General features: G+C 35.3%; 1 protein-coding gene across 1 annotated transcript; it reads right to left on the reverse strand.

Annotated features, from left to right (window-relative positions):
- Positions 1-24,254, reverse strand: LOC101498189 (calpain-type cysteine protease DEK1). Its single transcript, XM_004504149.4, has 31 exons — positions 23,983-24,254; positions 20,012-20,262; positions 16,117-16,299; positions 14,692-14,827; positions 14,297-14,427; positions 14,054-14,168; positions 12,936-13,965; positions 12,635-12,745; positions 12,100-12,158; positions 10,863-11,022; positions 9,380-9,650; positions 9,101-9,251; positions 8,882-8,993; positions 8,593-8,758; positions 8,426-8,496; positions 8,228-8,319; positions 7,951-8,113; positions 7,687-7,758; positions 6,537-6,914; positions 6,334-6,449; positions 5,867-6,164; positions 4,277-4,596; positions 3,575-3,926; positions 2,843-3,163; positions 2,663-2,767; positions 2,423-2,551; positions 1,859-2,239; positions 1,406-1,543; positions 1,059-1,295; positions 552-966; positions 1-466 (listed from the first exon to the last, which is right to left on the reverse strand). Exons 1-30 carry the CDS (start codon positions 24,111-24,113, stop codon positions 661-663), a joined length of 6,486 nt encoding a protein of 2,161 aa, XP_004504206.1. The 5' UTR covers positions 24,114-24,254; the 3' UTR covers positions 1-466; positions 552-660.
- Between the last annotated feature and the right edge of the window lie 6 nt (positions 24,255-24,260).

Here is a 24,260-nt window from a genome sequence, read left to right on the forward strand (position 1 = left end):
TTTTCCTTTGAAACCAAATTAGATTAGAACATAAATTGTACAAAATTTTCCCAAATGTCGATAAAAGATAGGGATTGGTAATTGTTAATGTTTATACAAATACTTTCTGGCAAGAATAAAAAAGGCAGCTGAATTTAATCAGTTACACAATGCTTGTTACTATACCTCCCCCACCCCTTCATTTTCATTTGAATAAGATGTTAGTAATTTCCTACTTATTTTCAGCTATTTCTTTTCCCACTTTTCTTAAATGGTTACAAGTATACCCTATAGTACCACTTTTTATGTACACAATAAACACCCCGAGTGTCCTCATCAATGCTGGCAGATGCATAGTTCAAGATGATGAATCACCATGTCATTCAAAAAGATGCCATGTCATCCCCACCAGGAATCATATCTCAATGCTGTGAGACTGTCCACTCATGCAAGAAACTTCGACCTTTAAGAATTATATAATCATAGGCTGTAAATAACATAAATAATGTTAGATGACATATCTACTACAAATATGATAATTGGGGGGAAGAGGTTCCAAGAGAGAAAATTACCCAAATGTTCTAAGCATGACTTCAGCAGCGCAAGTATATGATCCCCGGAGAACCCAAGCAAAGAAATTTATCAAGAGGGTAAGATAGAACAGGCAGCTACCCCTAGTCGCTACAAAGCTTCCAGAGTTATTGATGCCTTGGTGAAAACAGAAAGCACAAATGGTGCTTCTTCCCCAGGGTGTATAGTGGTAGGAACTATAGTGTATCCCTTTGGTTCCGGTTCCAGAACCATCTCACAGGATATTTCTCTAGAATTAACATAGTCTGTCCCACCGACTGATTCGTGTAGGTATATGTTGAAACCAGCACGTCGGCCACGAGTTTTGAGTATCCTCATTCCAATGTAAAACATCAGTGAATCGTGGCTGGATTGATAATTTCTGAAACCAGCCGTTGTTCTTGAAAATCCCACACCCTATTAAAATGAAAAAGAAAAGGTTTTCAAGAAATTCAAGGGGAATGATCTTTTCAATAAATGCATTACTAAATATCAAATACCGTTCATACCTGAGTTAAGGTAATGAATACATGAATTGGATGTGATGCATCTTGCCCAGTTGCAGTGAGTTTGAACTGTGGATTTTGATGCCATGTATCATAGTCCTGACACCCACCAGCACTGTAACCACGCCACTGACCATGAACAGAATGACGCATCTCTGATGGATAGATACGACAAATGTATATTGATCGAAAATGAATCTGAAAATCTTGCCACGACATCCAGAATATACCATCTTTTGACTGTCAAAAAAAGTGAGAAAAAAAATAGAATGGTCACTTGGTGTCAGCAGATAAAAGTTTGAGAGAGAGAGCAATTATGGATAATACAATACGAAAACACAAATAACTACCTGTGGAACATGCTTCAGCTTGTGCTTTATCCTATCTGTCCATTCAGGTGATGAGTCAGACCAGGGACCATTCCACTCAACTTCATTGGCCCATGGATTTCGGATCTGAACAAGTTTATGCCCATCCACATCTCTTACCTGAAATCGTATGACAGAAGTGGTCATTCAAAATCATCCAAACAGTCATGGACCAGCTCCCTTAAAGGTTTAATAAGTTGTTGGGTCAAAGCTCATGAATGATGTTATATCTAAACACACACCTCACCCAAAAGAAACACCCTATTTAGTTAAGTTCAACTTTTTACTAATAAATTCCTGACATCTGCTCATAGAGCCTCTGTATTGATGTCAAGGACCAAGTCTCCTAAATTTTTAAGCCGTCAAGTGGAAGCTTATAATGGTTTATATCCAACAAGTTTTATAAATATGAGATATTAAACATTATCCGATTACCTGCAGTATTGAGTATGCATGGCCTTGCACAATACCACTGGAGGAGATGTGCACATCCGAACCTGAAGGACTTCCTGCTCCTAGGAGAAAACCTTCTTGCTTGAAGCGTAGCAACTGAGACCATAATCTACCACTTGCAAGGTCAAGTTGGGCTTCTCCACTCCTCATGTCAATTTCCTCACCAGCACCTCCAGTAAGATCCACCAGAGCATCCTGAACAAGCCCACCTTCCAGAGCTTCATAAGAGCCATGCAACTTGGCATATGCCTTCTCCAACAAAGAGACCCAAAGCTCATAACCCTTCTTACTAGTAGCAAATGCTGGTTTACCCGGTAATTCACACGGAATCCAATCATCGACAACGACAGGGATCCACTCACCCTAGATATCATGAACCAAAAAATTGTGATAAAAAAATGTGAAAGTAAATATTTATCTGCGTCTAAAGCTCCAAGAGACATCAGAAAATATCAGTCAATTGGAAATCAATATCAGATACGGCATGAAAAAGAAGCCAATAATAAGAAATTGATGTGAATTCGACTCTTTGTATATGCTTCTTACCTGAACACAAAAGCGAACAGTGTAAATTCCTTCCTCGTTATATCCTGGGGTGATGATTACCTCTGATATGCGTGAAACCTCTGTCAGAACAGCAACAGCACTCAAGAACCAACAATCACCTAACCGTCCCTATATAATCAATATAAATGACAGCTATTTAGAGAAATTGCAAAACCCAAGCTTATCAAAACATAAAAAGAATATGACAAGTTATAGCAAAAGACGTGTAAAACACAAAACCTGACAAACATCTGAAGGATTTGGAGGTCCTGAAAATAAGCACGGACGACAGTCTGGATGGTTTTGTCTAGCAATTTCCCCTGGTCTCAACCACTCAGAAACAACCTATATAGAAAACACTGAGATTGCGAGCTGAAAAATACAAAATACCAAATTTAAAATAATAATCAAGAGAAATACCTGTAACTTTGCAGGGGGGTCTTCAGGGTCCACAAACAATGAGTGATCATTAGGAGGAAATTCCTGATCAGTAAAACGTGACTCTCCTCTAGCAAAGAGAGCTTCTTTGATGGCCAATTCTACTGATAGCATGCGTTGATTAATCTCTTGTTGTGTTTCAATCCTAGGTTTTCTATACTTCCTAGAAAAAGAATCCATTTCCAACACCATGCCATCACGTTCTGACCTTTTTTTCCTCCCACTAGAATACTGTCCATCCCAATCCACATCATCTCTGTCATATAAATCTACATCAGCAGGATCACTGTCCCAACCATCAACCTAGGAGCAAAACATGTACATAAAATTAGACAATCAAAGTAAAACATATAATCCAAAATAACATTTGTTCTTAATTCCATTTGTGTAACTTAATCTGATGTTCAAACTTTAATCATCTTCTATCAGGATATGTTAAGCGCATGTACAATCTAGTCGTGATTGTAATTGCCAGCACACTTATTTGACAGGTTTAGCTTTGCTCAGACTCGGTTTAATTCAGTTATGTATAGTTAGGCCAGTGGAAGCTCAGTAAGAACTTTTCAGTCACGCAAAGAGTTTATAGCTAGGCCAGTGGAAGCTCAGTAAGAGTTTATAGTTAGACCAGTGTTACGCATGTACTGAAACTACAGTAAACATGACTAAAATCGAGTACATGAATAGGGAAGGAAAAGATGCAGAAAAGATGTATACTCTTGAAGGCGAATCAGCCCACTGCCAGTTATCTTCAGGGAAATCAACGCCGCTGAGGTCCGCTGAAGCCACAGAGGTATAGAGAGCAGAAACTTCATCATCCGATAAGCACCTTCCCCAAAGAAAAACATCCATAATGTGCATCTTAGATTCAACCCCTTCACTATCTGACCTACCAAATGCATCAATATCTGTTGGTGGTCTAACTCCAACCCATACTTCCGTCCCATGATCCCAAATGCTGCTACCCACACACAATGGTAATCCATTCTGGTAGCCATCAAATCCACCATCTAAATAACATGTCGCTTCCCCTAAATCAGCATCAATTGTCATTGTTACAATATGCCACCTGCAAGATATTAACTCACACTTAAATGTTAAAGAGTACAACAATAACTCGCCATGCATTGAAATAACATTGTCTAGAAAGAACAGAACAGTCCACAAATATCATGGCATGCACAATAGTTGCAGATTTACGACACCAAAATAGCAAGTCTTTAAAAGTTAATCTAGATTCCTTTTGCATCTCAGTCATTTAAGCTCTGAGCTATTGATAAAATCAAGAAAAAGTAATTGCAAAACGAGTGATAGAAACCCTACAATAATTACAAAATGCTATTTGACAAAATCACATAATAAAATGTTAAACAAAGAAAACTTCCAATAAGTATTTGAAAACTAAACATAGGTACAAACCTTCCATCTGCAATACTTGTTGCACTAATACTCCACTCCTTTGCAACAGTTGTTTGCCTATCACCTTTAGTAATCAATCTAAGCCCAACTTGTCCAGCCTCAATGCCTTGTTCAGAACCAGCCACAAGAATTTCCCAGCAAACTTTCTTCTGAAACTCGGTACCCAAAAGACAAACAGGACCAGACTCAGGTTGTATCATCAATGCAATAGAGAAGCTGATTTTTTGGCTTTGACATAAACTGGAATCAATTGGACCACAGTGCCTGCCACTTGCGGTTGGCTCATCATCAATGAGACATATAGCACCTGACACTCCTGTCTGTCAAGCATAAAAAATGTTCATTGGTATCAGAATGACATTAATTAAGCAACCTCCAGAAGAGTTATCCTATGTAACTAAAATAGAATACCACAAGTCGCCCATAAATGAAATAGGGCTATATGTTTTTGGTCCCTATAAAATGGATGAATTATGGTTTTCATTCCTCCATATGTTAAAGGTATTGTTTTTGGTCCTTGTAAAATTGGCGATTTTTTCTTTTGGTTTTTGGTCCCTCGAATTCATTTTAGGACAAATAAACAAAATTCATTTTATGGATCAGGAAAAAAAAATAGTTTAGTTACATACTAACATAGCGCCACATAAGTAATTGGGTGTTGTCACTTGGATGGCCGTATGACCTTCTGTAGGGCGCATTTTAAGAAACGTTATATGACGTCAAGGACCAAAAATAATACTTACATATTTTTAGAGGAATGAAAATCAAAGAAAAAAATTCCAGAACCAATACCAAATTTTGGGCATTTCACTGGACCCTAACATATTTAACCTAAAGAAATACTATAGACATCTGTAGCCTTTTATTGCATAAACATCAATCAGTAAAATCATTTCTGGAGTTGTTGCAACCCAGTTTTTTGTGGTAAGTGGTAACCCATTAATCAAACAAATATGTAATACATGCACTTCTGGTTCAATGAATCAGAAGTATATTCAGTTTAGAACATTATTTTTCTTTTATGTTTTAACAATGTATTTAAAATTATACATACGAAGAAAACCACTATATTACAAAATTAAGAAATCATATTCTTTTAGACACTATTCACAATTGAATCAAAAAGATACATTTGAGATTCTATTTTGATCAAATGGGATAATTTTTCTTAAAATTGTTTTAATAAATTAACATAGATATTTAAGTTTTTCATAGTAATTTTATACAAAAAAATGTTTATGAAATAAAATATCAATAAATTAAAATATTGTTGTAAATTAAAAAAAATATTTTAAAAAAATTGTTTTCTTTTGAAGACAGCATAATTATATACAAATAAATATTTACTTTGCACTACAATCCTGCTAAATTTTGCAAACCAAACATAGGAATGGACACCATTGCATTATTAACCACACCAAAGATGATAGATAAGAGGAATGATCATTCCATTTCATCCCTTTGTCAATTCTTTATCGATTCCTACTTAAATCCGTCTAACAAATCATACCTGGCTGTTTTGAAAACTGAAAAACAATCCTACCAATTCCAATTATTATTCAAAAGTAACAGCAAAGACAGAATATGAACCTGAAGTGCACGACGAGTTAATTGTGAGGCTCGTATCCTACGTGCAATGCTTGAAACTCTCTCTCGAGCAAAAGAATCATCTAGAACAGAATCACCTCCAACTGCGCGCACTGCTGCTGCCATGGCTGCAGCCTCTCTGCAACTAGCATTAGGAATGGAGGAGAGCAGCGAAGCTTCTATCTCCTTCCATTTGCGTTCCTCTTTTTCGAGTAAAGCCTTCCTCCTTTCCTTCCCTCTCCCCTCCTCTTCGCGCCTCTGCATGAAGATTTCCTCTTCCATCTCCTTTTCTCTTATGTAACTAAAAAATTCAATACAAAATGTTGTTAGAAAAAAATTGATAAAGGGTGGACATAAACCTAACCCACTAAAAAATAAATAAGAAAACAAGAAGTGCAAAAATACTAACATCGGATATTTAGAATATCATATAAAGGTAAACATACTAATATAGTTATTCAGAATAGTACCTCTCCTGAATAATTTCAAACTGCCTGCGATCTTCTGGCATCCACTTCTTTATTTTCTTAGCACTCAAGTCAGAAAATCCAATGCTGTCAAGAAAGAGTCTCAGACGAACTTCATCCTACAAGAGAAATGGATTATTGTTGTGACATGCACTAGAACTAGATATCATTCACTGCATGCAAAGCACCTACAATTGCCTTTTTACCTGTGCTCGTTCTGCCTTAGACGTCAAACCAAGCAACAAAAGCAAATAACCACCAAACTTGTCCCACATGTACACCCACTCAGTATCAATAGCCTCTTCAAGAGCCAGAATACGTGCATGAGCACACATTACTCTTCTGTGATCTACGCCACTGGTTGGCTCATGGCGAAATGTCCTTTCATATCTTAATCTACTAAATAATGAACCTGCAACTAATTCTTCATTTCTCAAACGGTCTCTCAATTTCATGACATCGGCTCTGGGAAGCACAAAATTCCCTGCCCAATCAAGCATAATGGTAGGGTCTCCAATCAAAAGGGCTGCAGAACTAGCCGACCTCTGTGGTGCCGAGTAAGTTCCAGATATCGCATTTCTGGTCTGCAATCAAGCAAATAACACTACATTAGAAAATGGAAAGGTGACATTTTCTCCAACAATAAACAGTATTCAATAAAGAAATCGAAACACAGTTTTCATTAAACCAAAACCAAAGACGTTAGAATCACAATCAAAAAACACAATTTAAGCAATTGACACAATTCCAAATGTTTTGAGGTTACATAAATTAATTGTGAGGATATCGCTAGCCTAGAGATATTTTGCGAAATTTTGTTAATGCAAAGGAACTTGAAAAGTAACAGAAGCATGGATAGATGGTTTTAAACTTAATTTCATTTCAAGCTTCTGCCTTTAACATACAGAGCATATAGCTGTTTATTTTCAATTCATTCTGGAATTTTTCACAATAAAGATCAGTTTCCATGGGGTTGTTATTTGAAAAGCAACAATTAATAGGAAATAACATACTTAAAGAAAGTCAATAGATAAGTGTCACAAATAAAACCCATCAAACAAAAGTAACAATGAAGAACTATTCATAAAAAATAGAATAACTTAGCAAAACATTTCAATATGATGTGACTGTAAAAACAGAAAAAACATGGATTACTATCATCAACAATAGCAAAAGATAGAATAAAAGTTATACACGAGCATAAATATTCTACAAACTTGGGTTGATGTAAGTACTATAAAATAAATACTGCCGCGCATCAGGTGCTTCACGGGAAAAGATTAATCTTCACTCAGCAATTTACTAATAAAAAATTGACATGGTATGCCCTGCAATATCATCAATAGATTTACATACCTTTGTTGCCGATCTAGCAATTGCTTGAACAACAGTTTCCTTGCTGAGAAAATGTACAGCATCTTCCATCGTCTATACATTACAGAAAAGGTTAGAACGTCAATAAGAAGGGTTTTCTGAATAAAGTAGTTGGCACTTAACAGATTTTACTGAGCCATTCTCTTCACATAGAGAATCAGAGATCTCAATGTAGTTTATGAACCCAATGATTTGAATTTTGTAGTAGTTTGAAAATTCAATGCTGGTCACAATTATTTCTCTAACCTTTAGAGTTAGGCAAGGACGAGAGACAGCAAAGCCAAATGAAACAACAAGTGTTACTGCTGATACAGCTGCACCAGCAAAGGGTGGATAAATCTTTAAACTGGCAACAACCCCCCAACCTTCAGTGGCAAGGGCAATCCCATACAGCATGAGAAAAGAAATACTGTAAATAGAAATACAAGCAGTGGATAAATAAACTAAAAAAACATTTAACACAATTAAAGAAAGAATAAACATATAAAAAACAATGACAATAAAACTGAGCTTATGGGTAAACCTGACATTCTTCCCACAATCTGCATGAGCATCATACACATACACCGGCAAAACTCGGGGAGAATATACCACAATAGGATATGAAAGGAGAACCTGGACAACACAAAAAATAAAGGAAAACATAGATATGAATTTTTAAAACAGTCAGAATTCAGTAACATGCTTCCTAAAAGGTTAACAAATCCAATAAATAACTCACTGTCAATGCCCTTCCAGCAAGAAGAGAAAGGAACAAAAAATAACCAACCGAAGCTCCAACAAATGGTTTACCTGAAAAGCAGAAAGCAATAATACAACAATAGTCAATCAGCCACTTTCTAATAAATATAAACATATTAAAGCTGATGAAATAAACATAGCTAGCACCTTCAAACCGACCAACAAGAAATGCTGCCAAAGCCAATAGAAACGCAAGGAAGCAAACAAAGACCATCTGTATCCGGCTCAAATAAAAATTGTTCGATGCCCAGTGGTGAATTGCACCAATTGCTAGCACCATAAGAAGAAGAACCAAAAGAAATGCTACCCCTATCTGTAGTAACGGGGAAGAAGACGTTAAGCAAAAAAGTTGAAGAGGAAGAAATGTGGAGGAAAGAGAAGTACACAGGTAAGAGTTAATCAATTCAACACAATAAAGAGAATTAATTGCACTTACTGTCCAAGGCTTGATGACAACTATTAAAGCTGAAATAGCACCAAGCAGAAGCAGAAGACCAATTATAACAAAAATATAAACACCTCGAGAAAGTTTCCAATCATCATCCTTCCTGCAAATAAATATTTTGAAATACATCAGACACCTATAGAAATGCAAAGCAACAGTTGGGTCAATTTACCATGAAGATAAATTAACAGATAGTAAAGTTTTACCAACCACTTAAGCAATCCGCAACAAAGGGAGAGCACTGCTGGAATGCACATTAAAGGAAGGAGAGCAGCTAAAAAATCACCCTTTGTTGGAACTTGGTCATCTCTAGATTTGATAACTTCTAAATAAGACACTCCACAAAATGCTACAAGGATTACTGCAGCCAGAAAGAGTTCAATAAAATATAAATATCAGCAGGTAGAATAGAAATATATATGTATATAGACGCGAGAATGTGTGGCAGCAGTATGAATATGTATAGTAGTATATATAATAAGAAAATACCTGCAAATATTCCAATAAGGATAGCAGAAGACAGGGAGAACCGATATGTTGCAAACCATGAAATTATTGGAAGTACGCTAGTAATAACTAAACCAATGGCAGATGCCATTGCCCAGCCAAGAAAAACAGATGACGTGTAAGGGGAAACCAAGCTTTTCTGATCATTCCATCCCTTGTATCGTAAATCATCTAAAGGTTTAGCCGAAACTATTGCTCCCAAAGCCAGTACAGATCCAATGAATACTGACATACAAATAATGAGAACTATACCCTGTAAAAAGAAACAAGACAAAATTATGCATTGAGAAGGAATTGTGTACATGACAAATTTCCCCCCAATTTGTGATTTCCTGAATTAATTCTTCGAGCTTATCACTTGGATAAACGGAAGGATATAGTTCAATGGAAGCTAGCAGCAAGCAAGTGTTGAATGAAGGTCATGACAAGATTATATAATAAAATAAAATTCTAAAATCCACTCAAACATCAAAATCATTACATACATACCACATCAGAGGACCTAAAAACTAGAAAATGATATATCTGATATTTCCCAATCCTGAAGAATTTGCTTTGGGCAGGACCTCAGCACTCTAAAGCTTTGTTTGTTTTCCAAGTTTGTAATATCTTGGAAATTGACAGAGAATCCGGCCGCAGTGAAAGAAACTGTTTTAGCTTTTCATTACAATTATTATGTTGTAATAAGTCTTACATACATAGGTGTTGTCACTTATAGATTAGAGCGACACTGACAGGCATGAAAGTTATCAGAATTACCTAACCTTTCAGCCTGTAAGCTAAGCATCTCAAAGATCACACAGATAAATAACTGATTGAGGAAATACTCCATTTGTGTGTCTTCTTTCCACAACCTAATATCATGTTTCATGTACTATTCTGACAGATAGTAACAACAAAAACATTTTACCAAAGAAAACGTTGCAGTCCTCAATGAAAAATAGATTGTAGGGTACATTGTGATAAGCTAATTTGTTCAACACATGCAGTCTAACCTTTCATTCATCATGAAGCAAATACTTCTATTTACAATAATTTCATGGCATTTTTACTATTGTGGAGTTTTTACTTGTTAGATATATATCTTATTTCTTTTCATAAGTAGCACCTTCTCATTAGACATTTCAAGGACCTTAGCACCATTTCCTACAATGAGGTCGGTTTGAAAGATTAAAGAAAGTAATCTTGCATTTATATATTACAAAATATGAGAAATAATATTCCGAGATGTCCTCCGCAAAAGACAAAAGTGTCCTTCAAGGAAAAAGACTATCAACTTAAAAGATAAAACAAACACGACGAACAATTGATGATTAAAACAATCATGATAATAAAAAAATATGCAAGTAGCAAGAAAAATATAAATGAATATATGTTGTATCTAACAAAGGAAAACAAACAGATCTATTGGAAACATCAAACACTAGACAACAATATAGTAGGTGGGAAAGGAGGCAGAACTGACCTTTGTACGAGGAATTCGACCATTCCCATCACTTTCAGAACAATTTATACGAGGAACCCAAAATTGGTAACCATTGCAAATCCATATAGGAATGGCAAAAGAAAGGCACGCCACCATTAATGGCACTGTCAAGGACAGCCCAAGGAGAACAGATGATTTGCTGCACCATTTATACAGAATAATTAATACAACAGAGACACAAGCATTACCATGTGTTTGCTGGAGAAACAACAAACTAAACTACACTGGATTACAATTATTACGCATTCAAAACAAACACTTAATAAATTTCACAAGCAATTGCATCATTCTAAATATTATCATATATATTTGTTTCTTTCGTAAACTGAAGTGGGTCTTCAGATGAACGAAAGTGGATTTTTCTCCTAGCTACTTCCCATTCATGTGCTTCTCTCCACAATCCTTCGTCTCTTTTTCTCCATTTCTCTACAAGACTAAAGTGGGTCTTCGATAAACGTATCACCAGTTTTGCAAAAAACCAGCCGAGTTAATCCGAGTTATACAGATCGACTTGCATCGCCAATCAAACCAACTGCTCAGACCAGCCATATCACTGTTTTCCGACTCAACCAGCTGGTTTGAGCCAAGTTTAACACTGGCAATAACTAATCCTATAACAATAAGGAAAAGAACCAATAACAATAAACACTCCACAAACTGGTGTTATTGCCACAAGCCCACAACAGTGATACACTCCACCTCAAGCAATTAGAGTAGGATAGGATCGGTCAATTAAGACTTATTCATATTTATTTTAATGCATTTAAATGTGTATAATAACTTTCCTTTGTGTTCCAATGGCGAGCTTTTATTATATTGTCTTTTCCTGCCTTAGTTGCATAACGATAATAAAGATTCAATAAAGTTTTATGTTCCAACTAATAGTATAAAAAACCTCACTTTTTTCCTTGGAATCAAGTTAAGTACACTACAGACAACAACAAGGCACAAATCAACAGAGTTATAATAAGACATGCTAACATTGGACACAAAAAATGTTCAGTTAACATGAACAATGGGACAAAAATAGTGAAGGAATTTGGAAGTATTTATGTAATAACAATCAGGAACTTTACGTATTTAGCGAATGCACATTTATTTATTCAATTATCCATTGTGACAATAAAAATGTTTCTACATAAAAAACTACAGTAAAAATGAGGTCAAATTTTTCTTTTTTAAAGTATGAATGTATTTCAGGTATAGTAGAGCATACCTCAAAAAAGAGAGCAACAGTCCAACACAAGTGCTGAGCAGCCAAGCAATAAAACCATACTGAAGTAAAAAAATAATGAAGAGACGGTCAGATATAATATACTACTAGCTACTCATTTAAACATCAAACAAATAATTAATCATGCAAGATCATGAACTGTATTCATGCATTGAAAAAACAACCAAGATAAACAAAATAATCGAGAAACATGAAAAGAAAACGAGAATTAAATGAAATGCCTCAATGTAGTTTAGTTTACATAACAATAATTGCAGTAAAAAGCACTCATGTGACAGCTAAGTAACTGAATGACAGGTAAGCTAGAGAAATTATAAAGTACATTGTACAAACAGATGTAGGATTATCGAGAAATGTATTCAATCAAAAACCCAAGAATATTATAAAGCAACAAAAGTATTTCCTATATTACAACCAAAAGTAAGTAGAAAAACTGACAAACCAAACATTAGCCAGTTAAATAGATAAAAAAAAATGAATGATTAAACCACCCAGTTAAACAGATCCAACTCTGTACCTTCTTTGGTTTGGATGTCATGGCCATTTCTTCCACCGCAAGTGATCGAAGGAAAGCCATAATAGAGCATATCACGGGAGACAACAAAAGCACTGCTAAGCCAAACTCAAACTACAAGCAATGAAGGTTCAGAAAAACATCAAGATGAGCACATGTAATATTCACAATAAGGTTCAAACAACTACCATCCAAAACAAAACAAACAAAATAGAGACATTAGGCTTCCAGAAACATGTATGCTTGTACATAATTCAGTCGCACAAAAGAAACCAGAAATAATATAGGGAGAGATAGCACTCACCTGCTGGTGTGTTGCATTAACAATTTTGATTGTTTTTGGACGAAATATAGCAACAGTGATGGTTTCAAGTATGAAAATAAAGCTAAACAGAACCCATGCTCGTTCTGGAGTACCCGTCATGTGATGCAGCAAAAGCCTGCACAACTGAAGCCATTTTTCAAGCCCATGTAGCCTCAGTTCTTCAGATAATGAAATCTGATTGGGCATAGCATTGTCGACACTGTTATTATCAGTATTTTCAGGATGATCTGTATCAGGAAGATCTCTATCTGCATCTAGACTACTCCTCTGCAATAATGCCAGGATAGTTGGATCTAACTCTAAACTTTTCTCTTTTAACATCATAGCAAAATTTGGATCTAGACCTTTATCCTGCAATAAACTACTCAGTTCACGATCACCTTGTCTTGTCCTTCTTTTCAGCATAGTTGCAATCCTTGGGTCATTCAACCTTTCTTGGAATGCAAGAGCCAAATTCAAATCCAATGGTTGTTGATTTGCAGAGTTAGAAGCACTAGAGTCATTCCCTTGACTATCAAGGCCACTACTTGAACAAACAACCAAGGAATTATTGTGATCCAAATTTCTATCATCAGATGATATTCCAACTTCATGCTCATGAACAGCTGAGCGACAGGAGCTGCTGTGTAAGTGTAACGCTATACTTGACCTTCCACTATCTATGCTTTTGTCACTATTGATTCCATCTGGCAAACTAGTAGTTTGAGACATGACATTATTCCAATTGCTCCCATCACCTGCAGCCAGACCCCTGCTAGCTTCAATGACATTACCAAGATTACCAGCTTCAACACTACTACTCCGTTTCATACTTGAGCCACAGCCTTCAGAAAAGCTAGATGAACTGTTCTGCTCCTTTCTACGAAATCCTTCCCTCAGGCGAACTACAGTGCTTTGTAAGGCATCTCTCCTTGCAGCTAATGGATTTGTAACCGATAAATGGCGAGAAACAGCAGCTCCTAAAAGTACAGAAGCCATAACAGCATAACTGATACAGTGGCCTAAATACCTGCAAGAGGAAAGCAAGGATAAGTCAACAAAAAGTAATACATGCAATACAGGTAAATAGGCCACATGTTTTGGTTTAAAGAACTTACCAGTATTGCACTCCAAAACAAATAAGAAACACCCGAGATGTTCCAGCAATAAACAATACAGCAACACGACTGTTAAGAAGTTGAAAACCATACAGGCAAGCACCCATATTCCAGTCTACATGACAAGAAGTTCAAGAAACAGCAAATCAAACAGAGAAAGAAAAAAAAAAGATGCGTTAGAATTTTCCCAGTTGACATAGAATAAAAATGAAAATAAATATCAAGAAGGGCTAATTAAATCACCAAGAATAATAACAGCAACAGATGTTATTGCTCCCAGCCAATTTTCCTCCTTTGCTGTTAGGCCATACAAGATGGAATATACTAACAGAACAGATAGCGAGCCAAGATAGAGAAGAACAAGATGGGAAGCCCTGTCAAGAAAAAGAAAAAAATAAAAACTTAAAAGAAAGCTTAATAAAATACTCACTATACCCGCTTTTATATTTGAGAAGCAATATTAGATATTCAACATTCAGCCAGTGTCAAAAGAATGGGAACAGATATTCAAAAGAAGGTAGTGGATTCATTAATAGATTAATTGGAAGGAGATAAAAATAAGAGCTACATAAATGAATTCCTGACTAATAGCTAATACTGAATGATAGTCCAAACTGAGAGCATGAACTAGAACAAACCTTCTAGATTGCGGAGGATATAATTCATTTGGGTCTGGTGGTTCAGGTAAACAAGCCACAGGACCCACCTCAACACAATCAGAATAAGCAAATTTGTAAGCCCTCCGCACATATTCATCCACATCTAAGCCATTCCCTACAATGAGTATGGTAATAAGAAATTTTCCAGAGAAAAAAAAAAGAACAAAGCAGTAAGTACAGCAGGAAACAGTCTACATATTTTATATTGGGCGTAACTCATCATTACGAAACCGGTTTGTCTTTATAAACTCATTTGAGTCTTTAATCTATATGGGACTTGAGTTTTTCCCATTACACTCCCTCACGTGGGTTTGGTGTGTGGACATAAATGGTGGGTGGCCCAAATTGATAGGCACAGATACCATATTAGGTATTTTATATTGAGTCTAACCCATCCTTACGAAACTAGCTTGTAAGGTGATGGGTATCTCTCTTTATAAGCTCTTTTTTGAGGCTTTATCTTTAATCTATGTGGGACTTGAGTGTTTCCTAATAGTCAGAATGCAACATCTGGTTAATCTAAAATGGCTACAATATATTTTCAGTACCTATATATAGGAAAAAAAACACAAGTCCTACACTGAATAGAGATAGGGCCTGAAAGGAGTTTATAAAGAGTGGCCCCCTCACCTTACAAACCAATTTGGTAAAGATAGTTAGGTTCTATAAAAACCTAATATGGTATAAGAGTCTACCTATTCTAGACCGCCTATCAATTTATCCACGTACAAGCCCAATCGTGTTGGGTGTGAGGGAGTGTAATGAGTAAAACCTATGTCCCGCATTGAACAAAGATAAGGCCTGAAATGAGCTTATAAAGAGTCGCACCCCTTACAAGTTGGCTTTATAACGATGAATTGGGTCCAATATAAAAACCTAAAACTACACATTACACTTATAATCAACTCAGTCCCATCATAGAAGAGAGATAAGGCCTGAAATGACCTTATAAAGAGTGGCACCCCCTACAAGCCAGTTCTGAAAGGATGAGTTGTGCCCAATATAAAAACCTAAAACTACACAGTACACTTACAATCAACTCAGTCCCATCAAGAGTGTTTTCGTTTTTTATAATCTATATTGGAATCATAACACAATGAAGTGTTAAGAATATATTAACATTTAACGCAATGTATTTGGTCCCAGTATGTGACCATCATTTTCAATTCAATACCAATAAGTTAGACTTACGGTAAACTGCATGTCAGTCCATTTACTATAACAGCAACAAATGGTGGGGATGCCATTGAAAATTATTGAACATTCAAGGAGTAATAGCAAAATTGTTGGCATAAGAACCAAATGGAAAATGAGTAACTTGTATAACTACCAATAATATATTTTAACCTTCAATAATAATTTGGATAGCAATTCGTAAATTAAAAAAGTGATTCAAAAGCATACCATTAAATACCATTCTACAAATAAATAGCATGTTAATGGCTAAAGCAATTGCTGAAACTCCAAAAAAGAAACCAGAAGAAGAATATCGGTCAGATGCCCGTGATCCGGTTGTAACATATACTGCACAAAGCTCGTATGCACAGAGTAGAGCAACAGCCAGAAGAAGCAAGATTGCAACAGCCCCTGTCAAAGAAAAATATTATGAGCTAAAAATTATAAGAACCAATACAAAATAAAACTAAAAAACTGCTCCTTGGACATATTGCTCCCCTTGGATAATTCAACACAAAACCTAGGCAATGAAAAACATTAGAACTATATATGTGTGTGTGTCTATGTATGACTATGCAGCAATGGATATAAAGTTACCCATGAATAATTTTGCCCAAGGACTTGAACCAATAACAACCATGTAGCTTGTTTTACTATAGGTAACATAATTTCTGTATTTTAGTAACTTATATTACTTTGTCTCCTTATTTATTTCCTAATCAGTGCTGCTCTCTTCTAATCAAAAGTCCTCTCGAGGAAACATTCTTTGATCACATCAATATTTTTTTATGACCAAAACAGCATTCTAAACCCGCTAATATTACTGACATGGCTGAAGGGGTGCATGATGACTCACATTCTGATCCAATAACCTCTGCTGCTCTGAACCTACCAAATGAGTGTACCTTCCCATTCCTCAAAGAAAATGTATTTATTCTGTTAGTGATATTTTCTTCTTATTTAGGCTTGTTAAGCTCTCATTAGTCTTCAACTATGAAAATGTATCTATATTGTCCTCAATTTTTGTTCCTAAGAATACAAGTGGGGCATTTTCTAAAGAAAACGGAGACATGTAGTGATGAAAGACATGTTTGCTCAACAATTATTGGAGAAAAGCCCAAGTTTCATGTCACCTACAGAATAGAGATATGGTGAAGTTAAGTTAGATCCAAGATAAGACGGTATCAAAGCTTATCCTAGAGCCGTTGTTGGGTCATCACTCATCAGTAATGTCCACGCACCAGACCCGTTAAACCTAAGCATGAAGGGGTGTATTGGAGAAAAGCCCAAGTCTAACATCACCTAGAGATATGGCCTAAATATATCTTATAAAGCATGGACAATCCTCTCCCTACTTATGTTGAACTAGCCGCAAAAGTAAGTTCACCAATGGCTGCAAATATATAAATTGTTAACATGGGTCCGGATGGTCAAATTGATCACCTTAACACATTACTAGTTGAAAAGGGCTAAACTCAATCTTCACCCTCGACTAAGAAGATTGTTGAAGTTGTGGGATTTTAGAGAAAAGGAGGAGAGAAAATAATAAGGGTTCGAATATTATTGATAATAGCTTAATGCTGACTTGATTACAATAGACTCAATACTAATCTCTATTTATAGAGAAACATAGACTAAATCCTAAATTAGGAATAAATCATAATAATAATGAGATATTCTAAGATATCTCTATGATTATAAATTGATCATAAGAAATAACTCAAGATACTCTAATATAATATAAAATATCTTATAAGATATTTTTTAATATTCTGACACTCCCCCTCAAGGTAAAGATTACTAAGCTTAGCTTGTTACAAGGAAACAATGTTTTGCACCGCAAAATAATAAAAAAAGATGGAAAAGCAACTCAGGGATGCAGGTGAAGTCGGAGAGAATTGCTATAAATACAGCCTGGCCAGATAGCCGGAATGATCATCAGCATGAGAGAAATTCATGGCAAGCAATTGAACATAGCAAGGTCCGTCCTTCTAAGAAACTGCATTTGGAAGCTTCAAACCAATAATATTGGAGATGTGTGCTTCAAGGAGAGAAAGGCAAGACCAGTACATCTGGGACAAATATGGGACAAGTGCATCTGGGACAAATTGACATGCTAAAGTGTGAGTCATGAAAATAAAAGACATTCTCAGAATAACCATTAATGAAAAAAGAAGTCATCACTAATATGATTTATCTGTGGAAAAAGGGACACCACCGGAACGATCGTCGGTGGGAATAGAAGCCACTATTATAATCTATTAGTAAGAACTAAATTGCATGACAAACACCAAAGAGGAAGCAGCGCGACTCTAATGAAACGAAACCATGATCGATCAGTGGAGTGAGAAAACGCATCCAAAACAGGAGAGACAATGGTTGTTTCGGAAAACTTCACCAATAGCGATAGCATGCAGCAGCATACAGCGGCGGCAGTAGCAGATGGGGGAGCCGCGACGATTGTGGGTGGAAGTGATAGCAGTCAGAAAAAAGAATGATCATGCTAGAAAAGAGAAACTAGGTTTATATTCCCTAATTGTTGGAAACTTGGCAGCGGAACAACGGCAAGATTGTTCAAAGAGGATCAAAATAGGCTCTGATACCATGTTGAAGTTGTGGGATTTTAGAGAAAAGGAGGAGAGAAAATAATAAGGGTTTAAATATTATTGATAATAGCTTAATGCTGACTTGATTACAATAGACTCAATACTAATCTCTATTTATAGAGAAACATAGACTAAATCCTAAATTAGGAATAAATCATAATAATAATGAGAGATATTCTAAGATATCTCTATGATTATAAATTGATCATAAGAAATAACTCAAGATACTCTAATATAATATAAAATATCTTATAAGATATTTTTTAATATTCTGACAAAGATAAATTTTCTCCAATGTTTAAAAGAACCTTTGAATAAATCTTTTTTGTATATGACTGTCTATTGCCTTCATAAACTTCATATCAAAAATATCTTTCTTGTGGTGAACTACAGGAATTACAAATTGAGCAATTATCAGCCTTTGTCAATAAAGGGGAATTTTTTGGACTGGTGTGCCCAATGCTGAGTACAAAGATCACGTTATTGCCTCCATCATTCTCGTCAAGCTTGGTTTGGTAGCTTTAGCATTGTGGTCAGTTTGTCCTGACTTGCAATGGAGCAAATCAAACAGTTAAAGTTAAAAGGTCACAAACATGACACAACTGACGACCAAAGCACACATTTGGTTGTTTATGTTGATTACATTGATATTGTAGGTAGCAATTATCATGGCCTTCATCTGCTAAAAACAATTTTAATTTTTAACTATTATTATCAAATTCGTTCATTATGGAACTATGGTTTGGTTAAACTCTGATATTTATGGACACTGAAGTTACTTAATCAAAGGCTAACATTGCTAGCTATCTGTCAACTTACCCATATAAAAGAAGATGAACACGTTGAATGCTAACCTAATCTTACTGTTACTTCTAATGTTTACTTTCTCAGTGGCTATAAGTGTTGTTAGTGTCACAATATTAGGCAAGTCATCAGTTAGAAATAACACACGCCTTATACATCTAATCCCATATTGTTCATAGAATATCCATTCTCTTTTACTTCTTTTCACCCAATTCCTATAATTTTAACATCATACCGAAGTGATACCATCCTCTGTAAAATGACTGTGACACTCGTCATAGTAAAGCTCCCAACTACGCAATTACATAATTACTTTTTTATGTATCCTATGTTGTTATAGATTCAATTGTCATCACAACTTTTTGGAAACTTCAGGACTGCTCACGGGAGCATCCGGCAACTTTGTTGACCAAAATCTCTCCAGAAAGCTCATTCTATTGAATCCCTATTTCTAACAAGAATCAAGCCAATTTAATCACCAAAAAACCATACGAAGCTGCACTTGCAATTTCCCCCTTTCTGTTCACTTCCGAAACTCTAAATGGTGAAAAATCATCAAATATACAATCCACAATAGTAATGCCAAAAAGAATCTCTATCTAAGCCTCAGTATTTAGAAATGTTGGTTTCACATCAAATAGAGGATATAAGCTTAAACTTGTGAACAAGACACAGAATTATGTTAAATAACAATTCGGCTAGCAAATACATACTTGAGCTTTGCCACTGGGTTCTCCACCACAGCATAATCGAATAAAATGCCAATAAGAGAGCAGTTCCAGCCATAATAACAGCCAAACCAATCAGGTCTCGATCCAATATTACAACCAACCAGGAGCCCCAAAGGATAAGCACAATAATTGGAGAAACAACAATAGACCATGCTGAAAGATTCAGGAAACCACAGAGCAAATGGAGTTGAGGACCTTGCAAGATATTTGGCCACTTCCGAGCAAAGATCCAGCTGGACATAGACACAGATAAAAATATATATATGTCAGGAAGCCCAAATCAACATCAAAATTTCGGAGTACTTTAATTGTACTATTAAAGAAGCACACAACAACTAGGATTTCTTCCCAAATGAATACATTTTACTAAACAAAGTCATTAGTTATCACGGAGGGATCAAATAATATTTTGAAAATAATATTTCCGATCACATCAAAAAAGAAGATTCATTATTCATTCCCAGAACAGATATAAAGATTCCTTTCAAACGAAGATGGTAAAATCCTGAATAAATGACAGGCGCAAGTCATGAAATCTGTATTATTTTTAGGTTTGCAACTTGATTTTCTATTGAAAATGAAACAATGCTATGAATTGCAAATTTGCCCAACAAATTACAGCAAAAAGAAATTAGTTAAAAAAAAGAAAAATAACTAAAACATTAATTATATTATTAATCAGGGGTGTATGTTTTATGGAATCAATGTCTTATTTCTAGCAATGTTTAAAAAATGTGTTTGGTTAATGATTTGAATTCCTGGAAAAAATACTTAAATAAATTATTTAATTATTAAAATACCTCTGCTACTTTCCAGATTAGTAACAAATAATGAATAACAGTATACAGTGGAGGAGTATAACAGAATCAATGAGTTTGATACTTTCAGTTTATCATATGACATACTTATACCAACTACTATGGTATTATTGATTATGTTTTTACTTTTACCTAAATAAAAATTTTACGATAACATAAAATAATTAATGATGCAATATGACTGCATGCAAAGCTAGTTAAACGGGTGGGAAGGGATTTTTGCACATGAAATTGCTGTTAACTACTGGTAATAAATCATTCCAATCCTCTCTGATGGGAATAAAAACAGAGTCAAGATGGTTTAAAAAAAGTTACCAATAATAATTAATATCCAGGAATTTTTTTAGTTTTTGGGTACCAAACATGGGAATAAATATTTCCCATCATAGATTCCAGGGAATTTTATTTGTAGCTGGGAAACAAACGCCCCCTCAGTTATATTTATAATTAAGAGGGTTCTTTTTGTTTTTTTTTTCTCTTTAATAATAAATTTACCACATGCTTATTGACCTGTGATGCTGCATAGGACTGAATGCTTATCAACAGAGAGTCAAAGGCTCAATGAGAAAGTGTTAAGAATGATATGAACAATATGATGGCCAAGCAATTACATAATACAAGATAGGATTAGTAATTAATGCCAAAGAAGTAATTAATGCCAAAGAGAAAAATAGGGTAACATCTATTTTGGATAAGATGATAGAATTTTGCCTCAGGGTGTTTTAAGCGTGTGTTAAGAATACCTATAGAAAACCCAATCAGGAGAGTATATGGTCAAATAGTTAGATGTAGAGAAAGACCAAGAAAAACAATGGGTCCAACCATTAAAAAGGATTTATAACTGCATAGTTTGTCGCTAGACGTGATTTAGTTATTTACAATGGTACATGAATCACATGATTTAGTGATTTACAATGCTAGCTGAAACGAGTGAGAACACAATATTGCTGCTTTTTTTTTCAATTTAAACAATTGGCATTTTAGACAAAAATAATTAATAATTCTTCTTTCTAATAAGCCCAAGAAAAGAGCTACAAAAATTACTATTAATAATACACACACATTTAGTAATTGTCGGGATATTATTTTCTTCGTAGCTTCATAGGTTTTATAAAGAGTGTTCATAGGTCAAACTTCCAAGTTGCAATGGGGTTGCTTTATTCCATCAAAGAAACAACTCTCAAGAGTTTAAGCTATAAAGAGAAAGGCTTGTAAATGGTCTTATATCAAACACACCCCCTTGCAAAAGAGCCTTGGCTTGATACATGTAAAATGCTTAGGCCCACTTTACCTTGTGCTTCATTTTCACTTCTTATAAATGCTCTACATATGATTTCAAGGACCAGACTCCAAAAAGCTTATGCAATTAAGTGTAGTCTCACAGAGGGTTTATATTTAACATTCTTCTGAAATGAATTGATGTTTTCTTTCATTATTGCAGCTTTAGGAGGGTTCCCACTCCTACTGATTTGTATTCTATCCTTAATGAATTATGGTTTAACCCAACCAATAAAATCAATAAATGAAGGATTTAATTCTAACATTACTATGTCATTCGGATCCTTGAAGACTTAAAAAAAGACACCTCAGTGTTCACACCACTCTAGGTTATGAGGAATGAGGATACTCAGATATGCACAATATTAAATGAAGGATCCAACTCTAACATTACTATGTCATTTGGATCCCTGAAGAAGTAGCAAAGGCCATCCCAGTGTATAAACTTCCGCCACTTTGTGTTGTGAGCAAGCTGTTGTTCTTTGACTAGAACCATGACCGCAAGACTGCAAAGTCGTCCCCCTTGTCATTGTCATGTCTTAAAGCTTACTACCCCAAAAGGAAGTGAACAGTTAAAGAAATTTTGGATAGTTGACACTAGATAAAAATTTAATTCTGAATGTAAGGGAGACAACAGAGATTGGGAAATTCCATTTCTGATATAATAATTAATACAAATTGTATCTTCAGACTGTAAAGAGATGTATAATCTCAAATTTATGATATTTGATAATATATTCCTTAATTTGGGTTATTATTTTTGCACGCCATTGTTATTTCAGATTCCAACAACCATATAAAATTTAAAACACCAAAGTTTGTTGAGACTTTCCATGACGTAAATCAGATAGGTTTTTTTCTACAAAGAAACAAAGGGAAATTAGGTTAAGCATCCAAATTAGTTACATGACGACGGTAGCTGCAAAAGGGTGTCTTCTATAATGTTCATAATTATATCCAATGTTAACAATCCCAGACAGCATGGCGTAGCAGCGACCCCAAAAAAGTTATGGCGAGTGAAAAATTACAGGAGGAGTGAGACAAGGTGAGGAAGGAGAAGCTGTACCAGTGTTCTAGTGTTTTAAAATTGCAAATTTCCTAAAATACACTAACCAAAAAGCTCTAACATTTAATTTTTAAGGGATTTATTGAATTTTCGATCACATTCTGAGGTGTGGCAGCCGGTGCACTAAACTTCTCCACTACTTTGTGTCCTTTCGTGGCTAGCTGCGGGCTACTGAGTATATTACATTGAATGCTTAAAGGTTAGGATGCAGCGGCATCTATCCCATCAATGATACCTCTATTTTCAACATTGGCAACAACCAAAGTGCATCTTCATGTGGAATCTCACAAATTTATATAAAAAAGAAACAGAAAAGGAAAAGATAGCAAAGCTCTTGGGATTGGGAAGCGGCAAGCTTGCAATACAATAACAATTTCCCGTGACTCGCAAGGTTTGAAAAGGGGGCCAAAGCCAAACAGCTATACCTAATCAAATATCAAAAATAAAAATAAGAAAATACCCTCTCAATTTACACTTGTTATACCTAACCGAATATCGAAAATAAAAATCAGAAAGTACCCTTTCAATTTAGACTTGTTTCCTAAATAATATATTGTCAAAACAATTTCCCAAATAATATATTGTTAAAGCAAAAAACATAAGTAGCTATATATTTCACTAATTATGTGGGCATTCAAGGAACAACATAACACAACAAATGCAAGTAAAATATAACTATTTCAAAACAAGTAGGAATTTAATTAGCAACCATATGACAAAATTTAAGAGCATTTGCAGTGCATTAAGTCAAAAAACATCAAGTATAATAAAAAGAAAGACGAAATGAATACCTATAAATTCGCCAGGGTCTCCAATTAACAGCCCATAGTATGGAGAAGGAAGACAATCCCAAAACCGAGAAGAGGGTTCCACAAATCGCGCAAGAGAGGATAATTCGACGGTCAGCCCCTTCTTCTTCCATGGTAATAGACCTCAAAAGGAACGCATGCACCTGATTACAGCAACCCAGAAACAGTAACGATGGTGATGCATGTGAAGGATTATAGTTGTGGAAGAAGGTAGTTGATTGTTGAAGAGTGAAATGGCGGCAGCATGATGGTGAATTTAG

The sequence above is a fragment of the Cicer arietinum genome, chromosome 6 (genome assembly GCF_000331145.2).
Source record: "Cicer arietinum cultivar CDC Frontier isolate Library 1 chromosome 6, Cicar.CDCFrontier_v2.0, whole genome shotgun sequence".
In the NCBI taxonomy this organism is placed as follows: Eukaryota; Viridiplantae; Streptophyta; class Magnoliopsida; order Fabales; family Fabaceae; genus Cicer; species Cicer arietinum.